This window comes from Pezoporus flaviventris, unplaced genomic scaffold, assembly GCF_033815535.1.
Source record: "Pezoporus flaviventris isolate CSIRO_AGI_PZ_B2104156 unplaced genomic scaffold, CSIRO_AGI_Pfla_v1 ptg000007l, whole genome shotgun sequence".
Classification (NCBI taxonomy): Eukaryota; Metazoa; Chordata; class Aves; order Psittaciformes; family Psittacidae; genus Pezoporus; species Pezoporus flaviventris.
The window spans coordinates 53,098,985-53,117,287 of NW_026892555.1; the positions used below are offsets into that span (position 1 = coordinate 53,098,985).

The following is an 18,303-nucleotide window of genomic DNA, read 5'->3' on the forward strand; positions in this document are numbered from 1 at the left end:
ATTCTGTGATGAAGAGCAGTAAATAAAGATGTAAACAGCCAAACAGTAAAGACAAATCCTGAGAAATAAAGTGAAATATTTATTCTCAGTGGAAAGCATTTGTCTAAACACTGTTCAACACACAAAAATATAGTTTCCTATTTCTGAGCACTAATTCTAGAGTAAGACTCCAGTAAAATATTTATGTTACAGTGATTTGAGTGGTCAACAAGGGAACATTTTAACACGGTGCTCTACAGCAGCCCAGAGACTCTGGTTGCTAAAGCACTGTGGTGTTGGTCCTTATACACCCCATACTGGTACAGCTAAACACTGCCCATGAACAAGATAACTACTCCAAATGTAGGGCTGGTGTCAGTGGGGAAGTCTAACCCTGTAGACAAGTTTTCTCACTGTTACTGCTTGTGTGATCAGCCAATTTCTGACTTTGCTGGTCTTCAAAAACTTCACAATATGGAAAAAAGTGTTTTTTAGTAACTTGGGATTTAAAAGCAGTGAGTAATGCATTCTGTCTGGTAAAATTTTTACAGCAAGGTTAAGCATGTAACTAGGGGACAAGTAAGGGAGTGGCTACTTACAAAAATATAGAAGGCTACTCTTTGCACATCTGCTTCTTAATTTACTAAGAGCACTAACCAAAGGTATACATTAACGAAAAAGTTCTGCTCTCTTCTGCTTTAATTTCCTTCATGCATACATTGTGATCTCCTCTCTGCCATTCAAGTTTTATCAAGTGCCTTCTCCTTCACAGCTGGCCTTGATTTCTTTCTTGTGCTTTCTACTTCTGCTCCTTCCTTTAAGAGGGCAGAGATACAAACAGCTACCATCTCTCTCCTACCAACAGCCCTAGAACAAGGTGACAGTGATGGTAACACTTCTTGGGTGCAACATGAGAACCTTCCAAAGTCCACCAGCTTCAGAAAGAAGCTGTATACACCATGGGCTGCCCAGCAGTCTCCCAGCCCTTCTCTCCAATGTAAATCTGACTGTTAAAACCACAAACTATGAGTGGCAGTGAGAAGGATCATCTCCTGTGTCAGATTCTCTTAAATGGTGGAACGCAAGTGAGTATGCTAACATCATTACGGCGTAATTGTACACATTTTACTGAATGTGTTATATATCAGGGATGAAAATTAACATTTAGAATTTAGTTTAATTTTCACATGGCAGCATATAAGTCCAGAAATAAAGACTCCATAAGTACAATGAACACCAACTTTCCGAACAGCTAGGCAGTAACACCCAGCAGGAAATTAAGCAGGACTTACCATACATGCCCAAGAAGCAATTACAGAAGCTTCTGTTTCCACAGTCATAAATTTCCTGGCTGCATAAAGTTGCACTAAAAGCATTAAAGAAATGATGACGTTTGATGTGTACTGAATTAAAGGGAAATTAACTTTCATGTGCAGACTAAACTATTGTAACAAGTTTCTGCTGAGGCAAGAAAAAAAAAGCATGCTAACGCCTTTGACTGATAAAATGTTATCATGGGATGTGTGTTCCATGTGCTATACATTCCTGACTGAAGAATGACACTGAAGAAGTGACAGGCACTTTAAGAAACAGTCATTGGTTAATACCGTACAACCACACACCTTTCTAGGACCTTGTATCATGACTATATTTGTGCCACCACAACCTTATCTCACAGCGTTTTTTATGGCTAAGTATACTTTTAGCCCCAGGTTCTCTTTAATTCCACAGAGAAATCCCTTTTTACATATTTCATGACTCAGACACTGCATATCACCTATGCAAGAAACAGCACACTACGAAAACAAAGAACGATAGGAACTACATTAACGTTTTATTCCTTGACATCATATTTCCTGCCTTTCTGTCATTTGCTAGGTTTGCAGGAATTTCAGCTATGAATGCTCTGCTGCAATCCACATGTGCACTACTTGTGCTAAATTCTGCAAAATGCTCTCTCTCTCAGTGGAGGTTTGTATAAATTGTTATTCATTGCTTTTAAACTCATTATTCTGCTGGTATAGTTGCTGATAAGTGGGAAGCTCTGAAGAAATCCTATTCTCATTATTCTTTAAACTGTGGTATCTTCATGAGCCCAAAGCCGTACAGCCAGCTTCTGCTGCAGGTAATACAGTACAAGCCACAGAACAGGAAATGCCCCTTCTCAGAGCAGTTTACAAGCTAAGTAAGTCAGAGCAGGGTTTTTTTTTAATCCACATGGCACTGGGCAGATGGAAGTACCCACCAACAGACAACCCTACTGCTTAGGATAGAAGGACAAAATCCACATAATAACTCTGAATAAAGAACAGTAGTTTTTACAGTTCCCTTTCATTTTTATAACATGTTATTAACTTGCACCCTGGAAACATTTTCAGCTTCTCATATGCTCAGCGTTGTGTATCTTTCTAATAATGCAAGAAAAAAAAGCTTCAGATGGCTTGGTGAAGACATAAAACAAAGCCAAAACACAGGAAGTAACTGATCTCTCATAACAACTGAACAAAAAGTCTTTCCAGGTAACTAGCTGTCTGTACTGATTTAATCAATAATGACTGCAGCTCAGAACTTAAAAACTCTGTAGGTATCTGCATTCTCTTAAAACTAACTTACATTATGGGATTTAGTACTGTCAGCCTTATGTGGGTGCTGAAAAGCATGAAGAATCTGTACAATATATAAACTATACTGGATATTCCACAGTTGTTATTGGTTGGACGAAGCCTTGGGTGGTACGGTTTAGTGTGAGGTGTCCCTGCCCATGGCAGGGGGTTGGAACTAGATGATCTTAAGGCCCTTTCCAACCCTAACTATTCTATGATTCTATTCTATTCTAAATACTAGTTTGTTTCTGAACCTTCTTCTCTTGCTACTCATACAGACAGCGCACAAGCACAATCTGACAATGCTTGTGATAATAGAATGGTTTCTGAAACATTTAAAGGTTTTGTTTTTTTTTACTCAGACATCAATCAAGATTATAATCTTTGAGATGACACACAAAAATATGCTTAAAATGCGGATATTCTGTAAGGTAATGCTCACTCTTAATGGAATAAATCTGTGGTTTTAAACATACATTTTCAAACCAGGATGAGTTTACAGATGACATCCATTTTAGTTTCAACTACAACAGCCCAAGGCACTTGCTAAAGAGAGTAAACACCTCAGTCTCTACACATCTCAGAATAAAGAAATCTAAGAAAATCCAGGTATGAGGTCAAAGGAAGGACTTAGGTTTGAGGCAGACCCTTGATGTTGAAATATAAGCTTCATTAAACCAAAAAGGAAGAGTATGTTACATGTATGATGGAGGTGACTGAAGATGTCACGACTCTGCAGCTAAACCAGTTGTTTGGAAGGCAGTTTGAGCATCTGCCTGGTCAGTAAGAAACAGGTATCTGTTAAGGAAGAAGGAGCTGGCTTCTCTGGGATGCAAGTGCTTGAGGATTCTTTAATGTGGGTAATTGACCTTCGATTTGGTAAGCAAAACCATTCCAGAGGATATAGTGACTTCTTCAGTACTAAAATGAAATGTTTACTTTGCTATGACTCTGCTCAGAAGCAGAAGCTTCTTACATAAATTTACTAGTTTTCTTCATGCCATTTAGATTAATTTCATTCCATATGAAGTAACGTTTTTGAAATTAACACTGACAAAATTATCAAGACAATTCATGGTCAGGAAAGTATAATTTGTTTCATGAAATAGTATTTCAAATTTTCAGTATTTTCAAAATACTTGTTTTCAAGGCAGCTTCTCATGAAACAATAAGTGCAAACAACCGACAAGAGCCCATGAGATACACTCAGACTCCAGGCAGGAGCTGGGCCAGTAAGTCATGGTGTTTGAAAGACCTGCATGTATCTGCCACTCACCTTTCAAATAAACATATGAAATTCTGTATGAAATCTCTTAATCTTTTGCCCCTTTGTAAGTAATTCCAGTATCTTTATTTCCAATGGGTTAATAGATCCAACTAGAAATACAATAGTCTTCACAGACGCAGTACTTTTCAAAACCAGCTCAACCTTGAAAGCATACTCAGGAGGATATAAAAGATATGGATACTCGCCAGGTATATAGGAAAAAGTAGTTATTCACTCCCAAGAAAGGTCAGCTGCAGTCCTGAGTCTGACCTTTCAATAAATGGTGAAACTTAATTTATTTGTACTGGGTATTCCTGCTTCCTAATATAACCAAAAACTTCAGGGACTTGCTGATATGCAAACACAGGATGGTCATTTAGCCAAGAAATAATTTCAAAATTTATCAAAGCAGAAGGTTATTATGATTCCACAATGGTGGCATGCATTTGTTTGACATTCACTGTGGCATACCAGAGATGGAGAAGTATCTGAATTTAGTTCCCATGATCTAACAAAGAAGCTATCTAGGCAACTTGGTGCTTTAAACCTATTCTCCCTTTTTCTTCACATAACCACTTTGTAAATAAAGCATTCATACTATACACAGTAAACAAATGCAGAGATTCATAGAAAGTCCTTAAAAGGATATCAAGGTATCTATTTCAGCTCTAGCAGGTCTATTATTTCATATATAAGAAAAACACCCACAAATACATCAAATACCCATCTTTGGTTTTCTAACAAACATTGAATACAAACTTAATTAGTGAATAGTTGAACTATTCTTAGTTGCATTTCTCATGGACAAAAATACTGTTCTGAAAGCATAAGGTAACATTCAAGACCAAGAGACGGTAGAGTTGGCACAAAATGAAAAATGGATGTATTTTTCTACACTACAACTAAGGGAAAAAGAATTTAGTTTTTTTACAGACTGACTAAACACAAGAAAAAGCTACACTTACAGAGGAGTAGTATGATGAGAGATAATTGCCCTAATTTATTGGAAATGAAGATAAAAATTAACATTGTGGAAAACATTCCTGCTGGTGGAAATGCCATTTTTAAAGATGTTTAAAATTAACTCTAGGAAACACTATAGTGTGCATAATGAAGAATGAGACCCTATACCACCTTGGGATCTAGTTTTCAATCGTCTGTCTCACAGATTCTATATGCAAAAGATGTTACCTTATCTAGTAATCAGAATGTTATTCCATCAGATGTATAAATTTAATAATGAAATCGTATTACAGCGCAAATACTGCTACATCTCAAAATCAGATTCTGTGTTACTTGGAGATATCATCAGTGAAACAAGACTGATTACCTAGCTCTTGATAGCTTAGGAAGATTAGCCCAGCTCATCCATTCCTTTCCCATATGAACTCTGATTTTAAAAAAAGAAACTATCTGGGAGTTAGTCAATGTTAGTTCCATACAGTGTAGCTCTGGCTAACCAGAAATCTTTCATTAAGCTAAGTACAGAGTTCTAACAACAAAAATTTACTAATACTAGGCAATACCCACAAGGTTCTGAAGAAACAAGAACCCTGTATTGCCTAAACATTTTTAAACGCTTCTATTGATCCACCTATATACCTCTCCTATGTAACTTAGACAATGCTATAGCATTTTGTATCCCTCCTGAAAGAGAAGTAATATGAGCTCTAAAAGAGCAAGGGGATGAAAAAAAATGACAAACTGAAGAAGCTAAACATTCCAGGGCTTTCTTATCCTTAACATTATCTATCAGCTGATTTTGAATAACATTGGTTCAGGATAAGAGCAGAGTATCTTAAAATGAGCCTGAAATTCTATGTGTCTGTCTTGCTCTTCCAGATGGCTCCAATTAAACCACTTCTGGATGTAAAAGATAAAGGGATGGTTGTTCTTAATTTCCAAAATGAAACTATAACTGTATAAAGTTTAAGAGGTGATAGTCTGTATCACACCTCTAATTTAAACATTTTTCAAGTGTTTCTATTACCAAAACGAAAATATTTTCAGAAGCTTTAATACAGCAGTGTGAAAAGAAAAAAACTAAAACCAGAAAATGATCTTTTGATTCAGAAGTTGGCATTTGAACAAACTGAGGCAAACTAACCTACAGGATTTGAAGACAAAGGTATACGTATTGAACAGGACTGGCCTTAACCCTGAGGAGCACTCCTGGTGACTTGGTCACCACCCAGATCTAGCCGCATTCACTACAACACTTTGAGCTCTGCTCTTCAGCTTGTTCTTCACCCAGTGCACCGTGAACCTACTCATCCCACAGCTGGACAATTTGTCCAGAAGGATGCTTTAAGGGACAGCCTCAAAAGCCTTACTAAAATCTAGAAAAACTACATCCTCCCTTCAACCGTTAGGTGGGTGACTGTATCATAGAATATCAAATTAGTTAAACAGGACTTTCCCTTTGTGAACCCATGTTGACTGAGCCTGATATTTTCTTTAAATTCCTTTCAATAGCATTCAGTATAGTCTTCTCCATAACTTTTCCAGCAACTGCCCTTTTTTGTAAATTGGAATAACACTGGCTACCTTCCAATCAGCAGTGCCCTCCCCAGACTCCCAGGACCTTTTTGTAGATGATGAAGAGGTGTCCCACCACAACATTCACTAGGCCCTTCTGTACTCTCCAGTTTAACTTATTTTAACTCAGGGAGATATTACAATTCCAGCAAAATCAAAACCAAGATTAAATTTAAGGGAAAAATAAAATATTTTAGTATAGCCAAAACCCATTAAAGGTGGTATGTGCAGGCAGCCCATGTAAGAGGGGCCACAAGCAAATTGGAGGGTAGAATTCAGAACAGACTTGATAAATAAAAGCATTTTTGGAAAAGGACAAACAAATTTCCATTACACTGTAAGAACACCCATCTACATAAATATGGGATTGGAAAAAATGCTCTGTTCTGCAGAAAAGGATTTGTGGGTTATAGTGAATCACAAATAAAACGTGAGACAATGCTACCACTGCTGAAAGTACCATATAGTAATACATAAAAAGGGAATGTCACTTGCAGACAATTGGGTTATTGCTATACTTCAGTATGTGATAGTAACTTCTCAGCTGAAATACTGCCTAATTTTGGGCACTGAACTTCAAGAAGTATCTGGAATACTTGGAGAAAACACAGGTTGACCAACAATGATGAGACTAATCTCCTTCCTAGAAAACATGATGAATGAATAAAGTTTGCAGGGACTGAAGTTGTTTGGAGAGAAGAGAATGAGAGGAAAGAGTACATATTACAGACATGACTACACCTGCAAATACTAACAAATAACCATAAAGACTAATGGAAAGGTTTTCTCCATTTTCACATCAGGCTGAAGAAGGAAGACAGGATATTGTAACTAACAAGAGAAAAACTTCCTAATGATAAGCATCAGAAGAGACTGTAGAATATTTCCAGTGGGGCACACAGGGCTTGAGAGTAAGACAAACAGCTGTAAAAAAAATGTTTTATTAATAGTTGTTCTGGGTCTGGATAGGGAAACAGAAAACTCCACTCTTCCACTTCTTACTGAGTGTAAAGAGTTGAATAAACATTAACAGCTAAATCTAAAATGCAGAGGTCATAACACTGTGCAGACACCACAGGCACAGTGCTATCGTTTCTCCAGCTATGGCTTAACGCAATGCTGTAGTCAGTTTTGCAAAGCATTATTCATGTAGCTGGGGAACAGGAAATACAGTGGGGCTGCGTCACCAAATAATTATAAGCAGAAGTACTACCAAAGTACTTTTTGGAGTGGCAATTCTGTCTTCTCACCTACACAGTACTATGTATGCTCTGGTGCCATTTAATGACAGTAATTGATCTTATTGCTTGATCTAGCAAAGGCCTTGGCCTTTTCTGTCACAACAGTCTTTGCACTTCCTTTAACAACTTCTCCAGCACCCTGGGGATTCAGCATCCATAATGTCAGTATCACATTCACCTCTTCATTAGCTTCACCTGAAGCTGACTGACTATAGCCAAACCAGTAAATGAAAAGGTGCCAGTTTACTCTGCAAACATGTTCAGGCACTGAAATCCAACAGGAATTTTTCATATTGCTAAACAGTTTAAACAATCTCAGAACAACTTTGGTTGGCCATCTTCTTCTCTCCCAGACAACGTAGACACTGTTTGAGAGTTCCTGTGGGGCGAATACTGTTCCCAACAGGCAATTTCACCCTACTCTGTGTGCCCAGGAGGCAAAGACAGTTTAATGGTAAAGATGTGGGTCATCTCATGTCACCTGGTCTCAGTATCATAGAGCAGTATGAGGCACATTTAATGCACTACTACAGCCATACCCATTGCTCTGTGAGGCCCCAAGTAAAGAAATCGTTATTAATGGCAGCCAGAATAGAAGCTGTTGCACTCAGGAACTGTTAATAAACAGACAGAAATGGTACATTCTCTCCTGGACTCTTCAGAATTAAGTAATTGTTTTAATTAGTTCCCACTGTAGACCTCAATTCCCACCACAGCAGGAAGAAAAAGCCAGCGGTTGCAGTCTAACGATGCTCATTTCAAGTTTCCTTAGTATTTTGTTACTTTAAGTCAAACGCTTCTATTCACATAGGGTTTCTTGTGTTGAATTGTAGTACAACTGTTTACCTAAGTGGCAGCAGCATACTCTGTGATAAATTAAATGGACATTTATCAAAGGTAAGTTGACAGATTAGATGTTGAATGTAAGCAATGTAAGACAAGTACAAATAGTTTCTACCTGGAGGTTACATATCCAAATCACTGGATAGGTATTTTCATTAACTTCTGCACAATAAAAAATGTTTGCTTCTGAATGATTGAAGAGCATTTCTTAAGAGAGGAAGATACAAAATGTCATGCAATGTATTTTTAAGTAGTGTTTGCACACAAATAAAACTTGAAAATCTTTCTTCCCATACACCACAGGTAAGAAAGAGACAAAGAGTGTTTAGAAACATAAATCTTGAGGTCAAGATTTAAAGTTAAATTAAATGGACAACTTAAGAGAGTTCCATCAGCAGAGGTATAATACATGGGTAAAAGGGGTTTCATTATTATGCCCCATTTTATTCTTAATACATTTGTATTATGACCTAATAACATAAACATGTAGCCACCTCTGTTTCACATCTGGGAATGATGAGACAGCCTAAAAGTAGAAGACATACAATAGTCAGTGCTAAACCCAAAGAAAATGTATCTCTGGTGGAAACAAAATAGTTATTACACTTCTCTTATTTCTTAAACCCATCTAGTCTTCTTGCTCTACTAACTTTGATTCTTAAGAAAACAAGCTGGAAAACAGAAGTAAACTCAAACGCACAGGAGCACAATGCTAACTGCTTTCTCATCAGTGCTTCACCCTTCAAAACACTGAAGCATCTGTACACTTAAAATGCTAATAAAAACTAAAAGTTTTTACTCACAGTTAAAACCAGGTTCAATAGTTTTTCCAGCTTCAAGACTGTTTATTGTAATCTGAAAGATGATGTGCAGCAGCAGAAATGATAGACTGGTGAAACACAGAGATTTTAATAATCGTCCTGTATGCCCTAAAAAACAAAATATACATACATACAGTTGGTGAATTTCTAACCATTGCTTAAAGGTTTTCAGCATAAAACCAGTAAAAATATGCTGACCAAAGATATTTCTACAAGTTTGTTCCACATTACTCATTTCACATTACTCATGATTGTCCCTGAAGGATCAACATCATAGCAAAAAACATACATTAATTATAGTGTCTTTGAGTACTCTTTAATCACAAACCCCAATGATTGTTATTACTGATATTTCCTTTTGTCACCAAAATCCAGGAAATAAACTTGCTAGCCAGAATAAGAGGTCAGACTTTGACTTTTTGAGTTAATAAAAAAAAATAAAATAAAAATTCTCAAGTCTCAGGTAACCATTTTATACCAATAATAACATCACAATGCTTACCACCAATGTTATCTAGTCTGAAGACTTATTTTCTTGAGAAAATAAAAATTTATTAATCAAATTACTGTTACCAAAACAAATTACATGGGAGGGGGGATAACAACACAAAGCCTCAGTTTGGCTCAGGAGTACAGGTATACTTTCAAATGAATGTTTTGCTTTGTGCAAACTGCCCTCTTTCTCTTCCTTTAGAAGCTTTTGAAAACAATTTTCTGTACACACTGAAGCCAGATACACTTGGTCATGGTTCCTCTATGATTCATTGCATATCTGTATCCAAAAGCCAGTAGAAAATGTTTGACGAAGACTTAGAAGATGCCTAATAAATCCTCTAGGAGACACTCAGCTTAATCACAGGCAGCCAAACTTGCAAGGCATGAATAAAATAAACCATTATTATTTCAGAAAATATTAATCTTCAAGACTAAGCTGTGCTGACAAATGAATATTGATAAAAGACAATATTAAATATTACCCTACTTGACCTATCAGCAGTAGAAGTTCTATTTTCAAAATATTTTATATCAAGATTTTACACCATTTACTTTATGCATTTGAGGGTAATTCTTATTTTTTTGTTTACAGATTAAAAACCAATACTGCTGGAATTCTTACTCAAGGTTACAAATAAAGCCATGGCTATGGAGGGCAGAACTAGAAGAGTACACCTCAGAAATGTTCACTCTACACACAGCCAGTTTTGTTCATACTTATTCTCATGTATCTGTTATGAGCATCTACTAGAAAGATGACTGTTTATATCCTGTATCTAGCCAGTAAAACAGCTTTTTGCTTTATATTCGTTATAGTTCAAGCATGTCATTGATGGTCTGAATGGGAGTTTATAAAGCAAAGAATCAGATAAACATGATTCAACAATTCTAGAAATAGTTCGACTATCTCACTTCATCACACTCCAAACTTCTGTTACATGATCACTATCTTGACTGCAAATTTTGATTACCAAATGCCAGTAATAAACTTCTCTATTTTATTTTTAAATAAAGAGATTAAAGAATTCAAACAAAATGAAAAATGGAAAAAGTGAGCCTACATATGAATTTCTGTGATCTGAAAAGAAAGATACATTCACTAGATACATGTTTTGTACGACCTATTCAGCAGTCTTTACTGGTAAGACACCAGAGCGTACACAGAAAGCAGACAACCTGGGCTGCACAGAATTACGAAAAAAAACAACAAAAACAAGATTTTAGATTCTTTGGATCAAAGGTCATTTTTTGCTCCTCTTCCACAGAAGCTGGCCTGATGTCCTGGCTTAGGGAAACAACTTCTAAGCACTATGAAAGCATAAATAACAAAATATTTTCAAAATCATTAAAGAATGAATTTATGACAAGCTATACGTTATCAAATCATGTATTAAATGTGATGTCATATGTAATGCAAGCCAAGGACTGAAATCCAAGGATTGCATTTTGCTAGCTTTTACAAGTTTTTGGTAAGTTTGAATATTTGGTAGTTTATTCCTGCATTACCTGATCCTCTGCTCATGGTATTATGAGAGCTGCATGTTCACAATATACTAAAAAATTACATATCTCAATGCTGGAGACCAACAGCTTGACAACACAAACTCCACAGATATAACAGCTGTGTTAAAATACACAGATTCCACAGACAGTCTGGTGATTTCTGAAGTTCTGAATCACAAACTCTCCTCAGTGCTTGGGAGTAAACAGTTCAATAGATATCAAGCATGGAATTTTTCACATAGAAGTGGATTTTGAAGGTTTTGATAGAACTGTTTCAGTCAGCTTCCAAAGGAGAAAAAAATACAATACAATTAGCCAACACACATTCATTTCCCAAACTATTCCCACAGGAAGAAATAAAACCATTAAAAATCTTGGGTCCCTCTTTCAGTATTTCAAATGCCATATGTCTCCAAAATAAATCTCAATTTTAGACCTAATTTTTTAAAGCTTGAAAGCAAACATATTTGAATTGCTGATTGAAAAAAATGTTTCTTCTATGAAGCCTTAACTTTTGCAGTTGTCTTTCTTTCACTGTAGAAAATGTTGAAAATACATATCTTGAAATGTTGAAATGCTGCTAGGAAAATTTTAAAGGACTATTAACACCCGTCATAATAAACAATTTCTCAGTGTATGGGTAAATATGGCAGGGGAAATACACATTCGGAAGGCAGCTAGACATGTTCAGTGCACGTTACAACATTTCCCAAGAACTCGCTTTGTGGCCATCTGTGGGAGAAGACCACCATCAGATCCTACTGAGCAGAAGCCCTTTGCCTGCACCACATTCAGCTGCGCCAGCAGAAACTAGCCACAAGTAGTATTTGGAGAAAAGTAAGAAATACTATGACCCTAATTTCAAAAGTTTTGGAGAGACATCAACAACTTGGGAGAAATAGGAGTGCTAAAAATCAGAGAATTACCGGATACATAATTTATGCGAAGGAAGAAGTGACAGATTTGGATAAGGGATGAACTTCAATTTATAGTGGGATTTGGATAAACCCATTTGACTGTATTTTTACACATATTTTTTTCTTTTTACTGGAAACTTAGTTCTAAATTGCACAAAGAAAAAATTAACTGTATGGGTACAGAACTAAGATGGTGAGTAGACAGCCGAAATTAAGCTCCTCACATAAAACAGAGCTGCTTACAATGAGGAAGAGATTTTTGTTATCCTTCTTTTATTTTTCTTTACTCTAATGCAGTCACAGCTACAATACTTTTGCTAAAACATACCTTAACTGTTAAGCTACCCTAACATGAAAATCCCTGGGGACATGAACAAACACTGACTGTCCCACAGAGAAGGAAATACATATTGTTCAGAAAGCTGCACGGACAGAACATCGCCCCAGCTGACACCAGAAATTGCAACACCTATTCCTCCATTTCTGTCTTAGATGTAGACTCATGTATGTCCATGAAGACTAAAATAAGAAAAATCTTCTGGCAAAACACTGGTTCTGTAGCCTGAGCGCTGGGTTCTGCTTTTACTCACACCACTGCGGTGACACAAGCTTCAGAAAACTGTGGTGGATGGAAAGGGGAGAGCAGATTTGCCTCAGAACTGGCCTTAAAAACTATGAAAAGTGGGTTTGCTTTCAGGTACAGTGTGACATAATGGCACCTAGTGGGACCAAAACATGGCATATGGCTTTAGAAACTTACCCCTGTGTGTCTCAGAAACACACAGGGAGGTTGCGCCAGCCTCCATGTCCCTCCAAAACGCTCCTGGGAAAGGGCTTTCTCCCCTCCAATCAAACCTGCAGGAAGCCTGTCAAGATACAATGGCTTCATTACACTCTTTCTCTCCAGCCCAGCTGCAACACTAAACCAGACTCAAGAGGGCCAAAAGCTTTTTCACCATGGCAGAGGTATCCATTTCTTATTTTCCAAAGCTAATCCAGCCAAGAGCTGGATTAGTGATGGCATGTGCCCCCCAGCCACAGGCATGTAACTTCAGTACAACTATTTGAATGTGATCGAGTAGGACTGCTGCCTTCAACAAACACATGAACCTCTTGAGTGCCTACACCATGATTGTATGCCAAGGTGGAGCCTGCTGTTCACACTGTTTCCAACACAGACAAACAGTACATTCATGTTTAGACAGGCAGTCTTGTGACCTTTTCTGCTACTCCTTTCCCTGAAACAGCAGAGTATGACAGAATTCAGGTTTTTGCTGTACACCTGGAACTTCCTAACAGCCTCTTTCAAAAGGGTGCGCTAAATAACCAATAACCAAATGGCCAGTTGTCACTAAGACCTGCTTTAAGAATCACATCTGTTTGCTTTTACAGTATAATCTGACAACAAATAATTGGTTGAGTCTCTAACAAAGTCAGTAATCCTACTAACAATTCATTCTGATTTTCAATAAGTAGTACTAAGCACCTATATGCAGAAGGTGATAAATTCAAGGGGTCAGTATTCATTCTGCATTCCATTATGATATCAGTAAAAGGAAAACAGAGGAGGAAAAAAATTCATTCTAAAAATTAATTTAAAACCATTTATTATTACAACAGTGTAATTCCTTTATCATGATCATACATATGCTGCATGCTTTCACCTAAAGTGTAGATTTTAGAGTGTTTGGGTGACTTATATGAAGTTGTTATTACTTTGCATTAGGATTTTTTTTTCTTTTTTAATGTAGTCTTAGTGTTGCATTGTCAGTTGGGTTCTGAATAATTTTAACATCTCTTTAGCCATACACTGGACCAAAAACTTCTGCAATACATCCAATATTAATTCAATAGCTTTGCTTGGGAATTTATTTACACAACTCTTTTCATTCAGATCACAGCAGATTAAATTCCAAAGCACAAATCACTTTTCATATAATCTTTGATAGCATACAGTGAGTGATAAATATTAATATGCATTTATCTACTGAACAAGTGACACTTCAGTTAATAAACATACCATATTACAGCCAGTCAGGATTTATTTTTTAATAAACCTCTTCATCAGTAAGGAACAAACATATAATTAAAGAGCTCTGGGGACAAGGCCTGGTTAAGGTAAACTTCTGCATCACCAACAGGGTCAGTCCCACAGAATTTGTTTCAGCTATCTTAAAAGCTTAACTTCTTGATTTTCCACCAAGAAATCTAGCATCACCTCAGAGCCTAACTGAAACCAAGGTCCCAAGACTTTAATCTTCCACTGCATGCTTCCAAATAGGAGTCTGTCAACATCATTGACACTGTGAATCAGGGCAGCTGCGGGCAAGAAATTAAGACCAAGCTATGAAAAAGGGACAGAGGAAGGCAATCGTTTGTAAGGCCCACACTTAAGAATAAAATTTTATAATGGTGTGCCTTGTACACTGTACACTTTGCAACGGCAAGCCATTGATCTACAAAGGAAAGTAACTGAATATCAGCTCCTATTCACTACGTCTTACACGTACTTCTTAAGTACACTCAAAAAAGATAACGCTTAAACCATCCTGAAGCTGCCAGGAATTATTTTAATGATTAAAAAAGTGCTATCATTTTCTACCCAAAATAACGAAAATTACTTCCTCTTTTCTTGAAAGTGCTGCCGTCCTTCCACTGCAGAGTACACATCGTTATTGGTACATCTATATTTAGCTTAATAGGAAATGCATTAATTTTTTTCCCAAAGGGTATCTTGTATTTCAACATCATCTTCTACCCAGAGGATCTGAGCTTACTAGACCGCCAAAGAGTGTGCAGGCACCACCACTGCAAAAATATAAAACCACTTGGTTCACTCCCTGGATTTCTAGCAGCAAGACAAAAATAGAGCGCAACTAACTTACACCATGGTCTATTCTGTACCTGCCCATGCCCAAGCCTTAAAATGTGTATCCACAAGCAACAACTCAATTTGTCACACTATTATTTTTAACTATGTTTAAAACTATGTGCTCAAGCAGACCCAAAGAAATCCACAGCAGAGAAGTACAAGATTTCAGATTCAGAATTTCCAGCAAGCTTCCAACTTTTTCAGCAGTTTTGCCCATGCTTTTCTGAACATGCCCACTATCCCTGTATGAAGCCAAATCTGTAATCTAGAATTGTGCCCCATGGAAAAAAATTCTAATTCACAAAAAAAAAGGCACAATTCTTTCAATTCAAGCAACTTTTTAAACTATAATGTATTCCCTTACATTTCAAACTATATTATGGTAATTATCTTAATGATAAAACCACAGGAATTTGTAACAGTTTATCACAAAATAGGTAATTACCTAAACACTTTACTTTATAAAGCAAAACAAGACACATTGTTCTAGGCTTTGTAGCTGAATGCAAAATGCATGTTTCTTTATATTCTTTCATATACCTATGTATTTCCTTACATTTCTGTTTCTCTCCCCTTTTTAAAATACTACAGAGCTCTAAGAAGTAAAAAAGTCAGTTTAGTGACAGACACTCACATTGCAGGAATGCCAACCAGACTTGGGTATACAGTCAAAAATGTTATGTGTAGTTAAAAAAAAAAAAAGACGAAAAAAATTATTTAGAAATGAAAACATAAAAAGTGCTGCATAGGATAATAAATGCCTACTTACTTCAGCTTCTTGCATGATTTCCTGTTTTTCCTAGAAGTTTTCGTGCCCAGAATACTACTAGAACTGAGCTGTATCCTCTACATCAATAGACAATACCATCGTTCAAGCTAGTCAATCTCTGACTCGCAAGTTTACACAGGCAATTTACCCATTTTGTTAACAAAATATTTTGTCAGACAAGACTCAGAATTTAACCACTCACTTTTTTTCCAGATGATACTCATAAGCTTTCAAAGCAAACAACAGCTACTTGATGTCTGCTTCTTAATTTGACTTAAGGTGACTTTACCCAGCTAAATACAGGAAATAAAGATCACGTCAGACACTAGTGCATATGAATACTGAGCAATTTTAAGCCAGAGCTGCTCTTTCGCAAGAGGATTTGAAGCTTTTAATACAGAGTTCAAGTTACTTCCCTTGAGAAACCAGACTCTCCATGTTTGGTATTATCATAATACTTATTTTGAATTCAAATTAATTCAGCCATTATTATCTGCTTGCAATTTTCTTCATTCCTCTGTTGTGGTCATAAAGAGCAGGTAACTACCTAGTACTATGCACTTTCAGCAACTGAGAGTCCAAACAACTTCTAAGTAATGGGAGATAACAGCAGCTCATGTGCTACAGAACTGAAACACATTTTTTTTTAAATCTGTACCGACTAGGAGGTAAATAATTTTCTTCCTTAAATGCCCACTCATATATGTTGATAAGCAGCAAACAAATCTGATGCAAGGCAGAGTGAGAATGGAAGGCTAGAAGGCTATTTAAAGAAGAGCAATACAACTATGGCAAATCAAACTCTACATCATGTTGTTTTCACAAGGGAGTAAGTGTGCGTAAATGTGTGCTGAACTCACAGTGGACACTGCGCTAGGAGTTTCTAACCTTGGAAAAACTTTCCCAAGAAGCTCTATAGGCTGGTTCAGTTCAGCCACAAGTCTTGCAAAGAGTTTAACATCTTTCTGAAGAATTTGCGCTCATTATCTCTTGCACAACATAGTGCAGCTCATGACCCAGTTGAAGAGCCGCTGAGCTGAAAGTCATTGATGTTTCAACTTCAACTTTGCATTTCAAAAATGCAAATGTCTTAAGCACTAAGCCCTCCTGTCTACACAAAGCTGAAGTAACCTAAGCAAGGGCATACATGCATCCTGTGTTTTGCATAGTGGGAAAAGGCGGCCAGCGTTAGAGTAAGTCAAGCCCATGTTAGCAAGGTGTCTTTCAGGTAAGTGTATAGTTGAGTAGTGAACGAACAGTGATGACTTTCTTTCCTAGGATGGTTACTAATCATGGGCCAGGCATTTGGTGGCAGCAGTCCAAACACAGGCTAAAAGATAGAATCTGTATCAGGTATCGACATTCTGAAACTTTAAATTGCTTCTGTGAACAAAATGAATGGTTGATACTATGAATACAGGTCAGGAAAGGTAAAGAGTTGTGGTGTAGTACTCAAATCTGGGAGGAAGAAATTTACTATTTTTTAATTATCTGGGTTTAACAAGTCCAAGACTAGAAGGGGGGGAAATTTCTCTCTGAAATTATAGAATAAACTTTAAGCAGCTTGAAGAAGTTCAATTTCTGATAAAAATTCATGAAAAGGAAACTAAAAAGAGTGAGATGTCGGGGGCAGGAGGGGGGATAACACAATAGCAAAATTGACTATCAATCTGGAATCTCTATCATCATACCTTCCACTGTTAAAATATTAGAATCTATGAACATAAAGGAAGCTAAGAACGTCAAGGCCAGGCTGGATGCAGTTCTTGGCAACCTGATCTAGTTAAAGATGTCCCTGCTTATTTCATTCAGGTTGGACTAGATGACCTTTGAAGGTCCCTTCCAGCTCAAACTATTCTATGATTCTACATTTGTACAAACCAAAAGTTCATTCTCACCAGTAATGGATAGCGGCCATAAGCACATGTCTAGGGAAGCACACAAGAACATTAATACTCCCTCCAAGCAGCTAATCTTTTACAGATCACTTGAACCAGATCTGCTTGGTAAATTTCTCCTCCATAACTTTTCCAGTCTCACTATCAGCCATGTGAATTTTTAGCATACACAATATCCTGCAGCAGGAATTGCCACAGGTCAACTGCTCACTGTATGAACAACATCCTTTTCCTTCTTCCTAGTTCTCACATTATAAGAAGAGAACAATTGGTCACTATCCATCCTTTCCCATCACTCATGATTTTGTACCTCCCAGTCATACAGCCTTTCACTTGCATCTTTTCCCAGCTAGATCCCTAGCATGCTTAGCTGTTCTTCAGGCACTGCTGCATGTACTTCTGTTACCCCAATCAACCTTCTTCGAACTCTTTTCCAGTTCTACTACATCCCCTTTAGGGTTGGACACCACATAAAATACAGCCATAGTCTGTCTGTAGATAGCAGTACAATGTTGTTCTGTTTCATTCTCTGTTTTATTCCCTTATGTCCATGATTC

The 18,303-nt window shown here is 37.0% G+C and overlaps 1 protein-coding gene across 1 annotated transcript in view; it reads right to left on the bottom strand.

The window, feature by feature from the left end:
* The window catches only part of PIEZO2 (piezo type mechanosensitive ion channel component 2), a 295,675-nt gene that overhangs the window by 179,315 nt on the left and 98,057 nt on the right, over window positions 1-18,303 (bottom strand). The window contains exon 3 of the mRNA XM_061448817.1: window positions 9,275-9,400. Coding sequence (XP_061304801.1) covers window positions 9,275-9,400 — 126 coding nt within the window. The remainder of the gene's footprint in view (window positions 1-9,274; window positions 9,401-18,303) is intronic.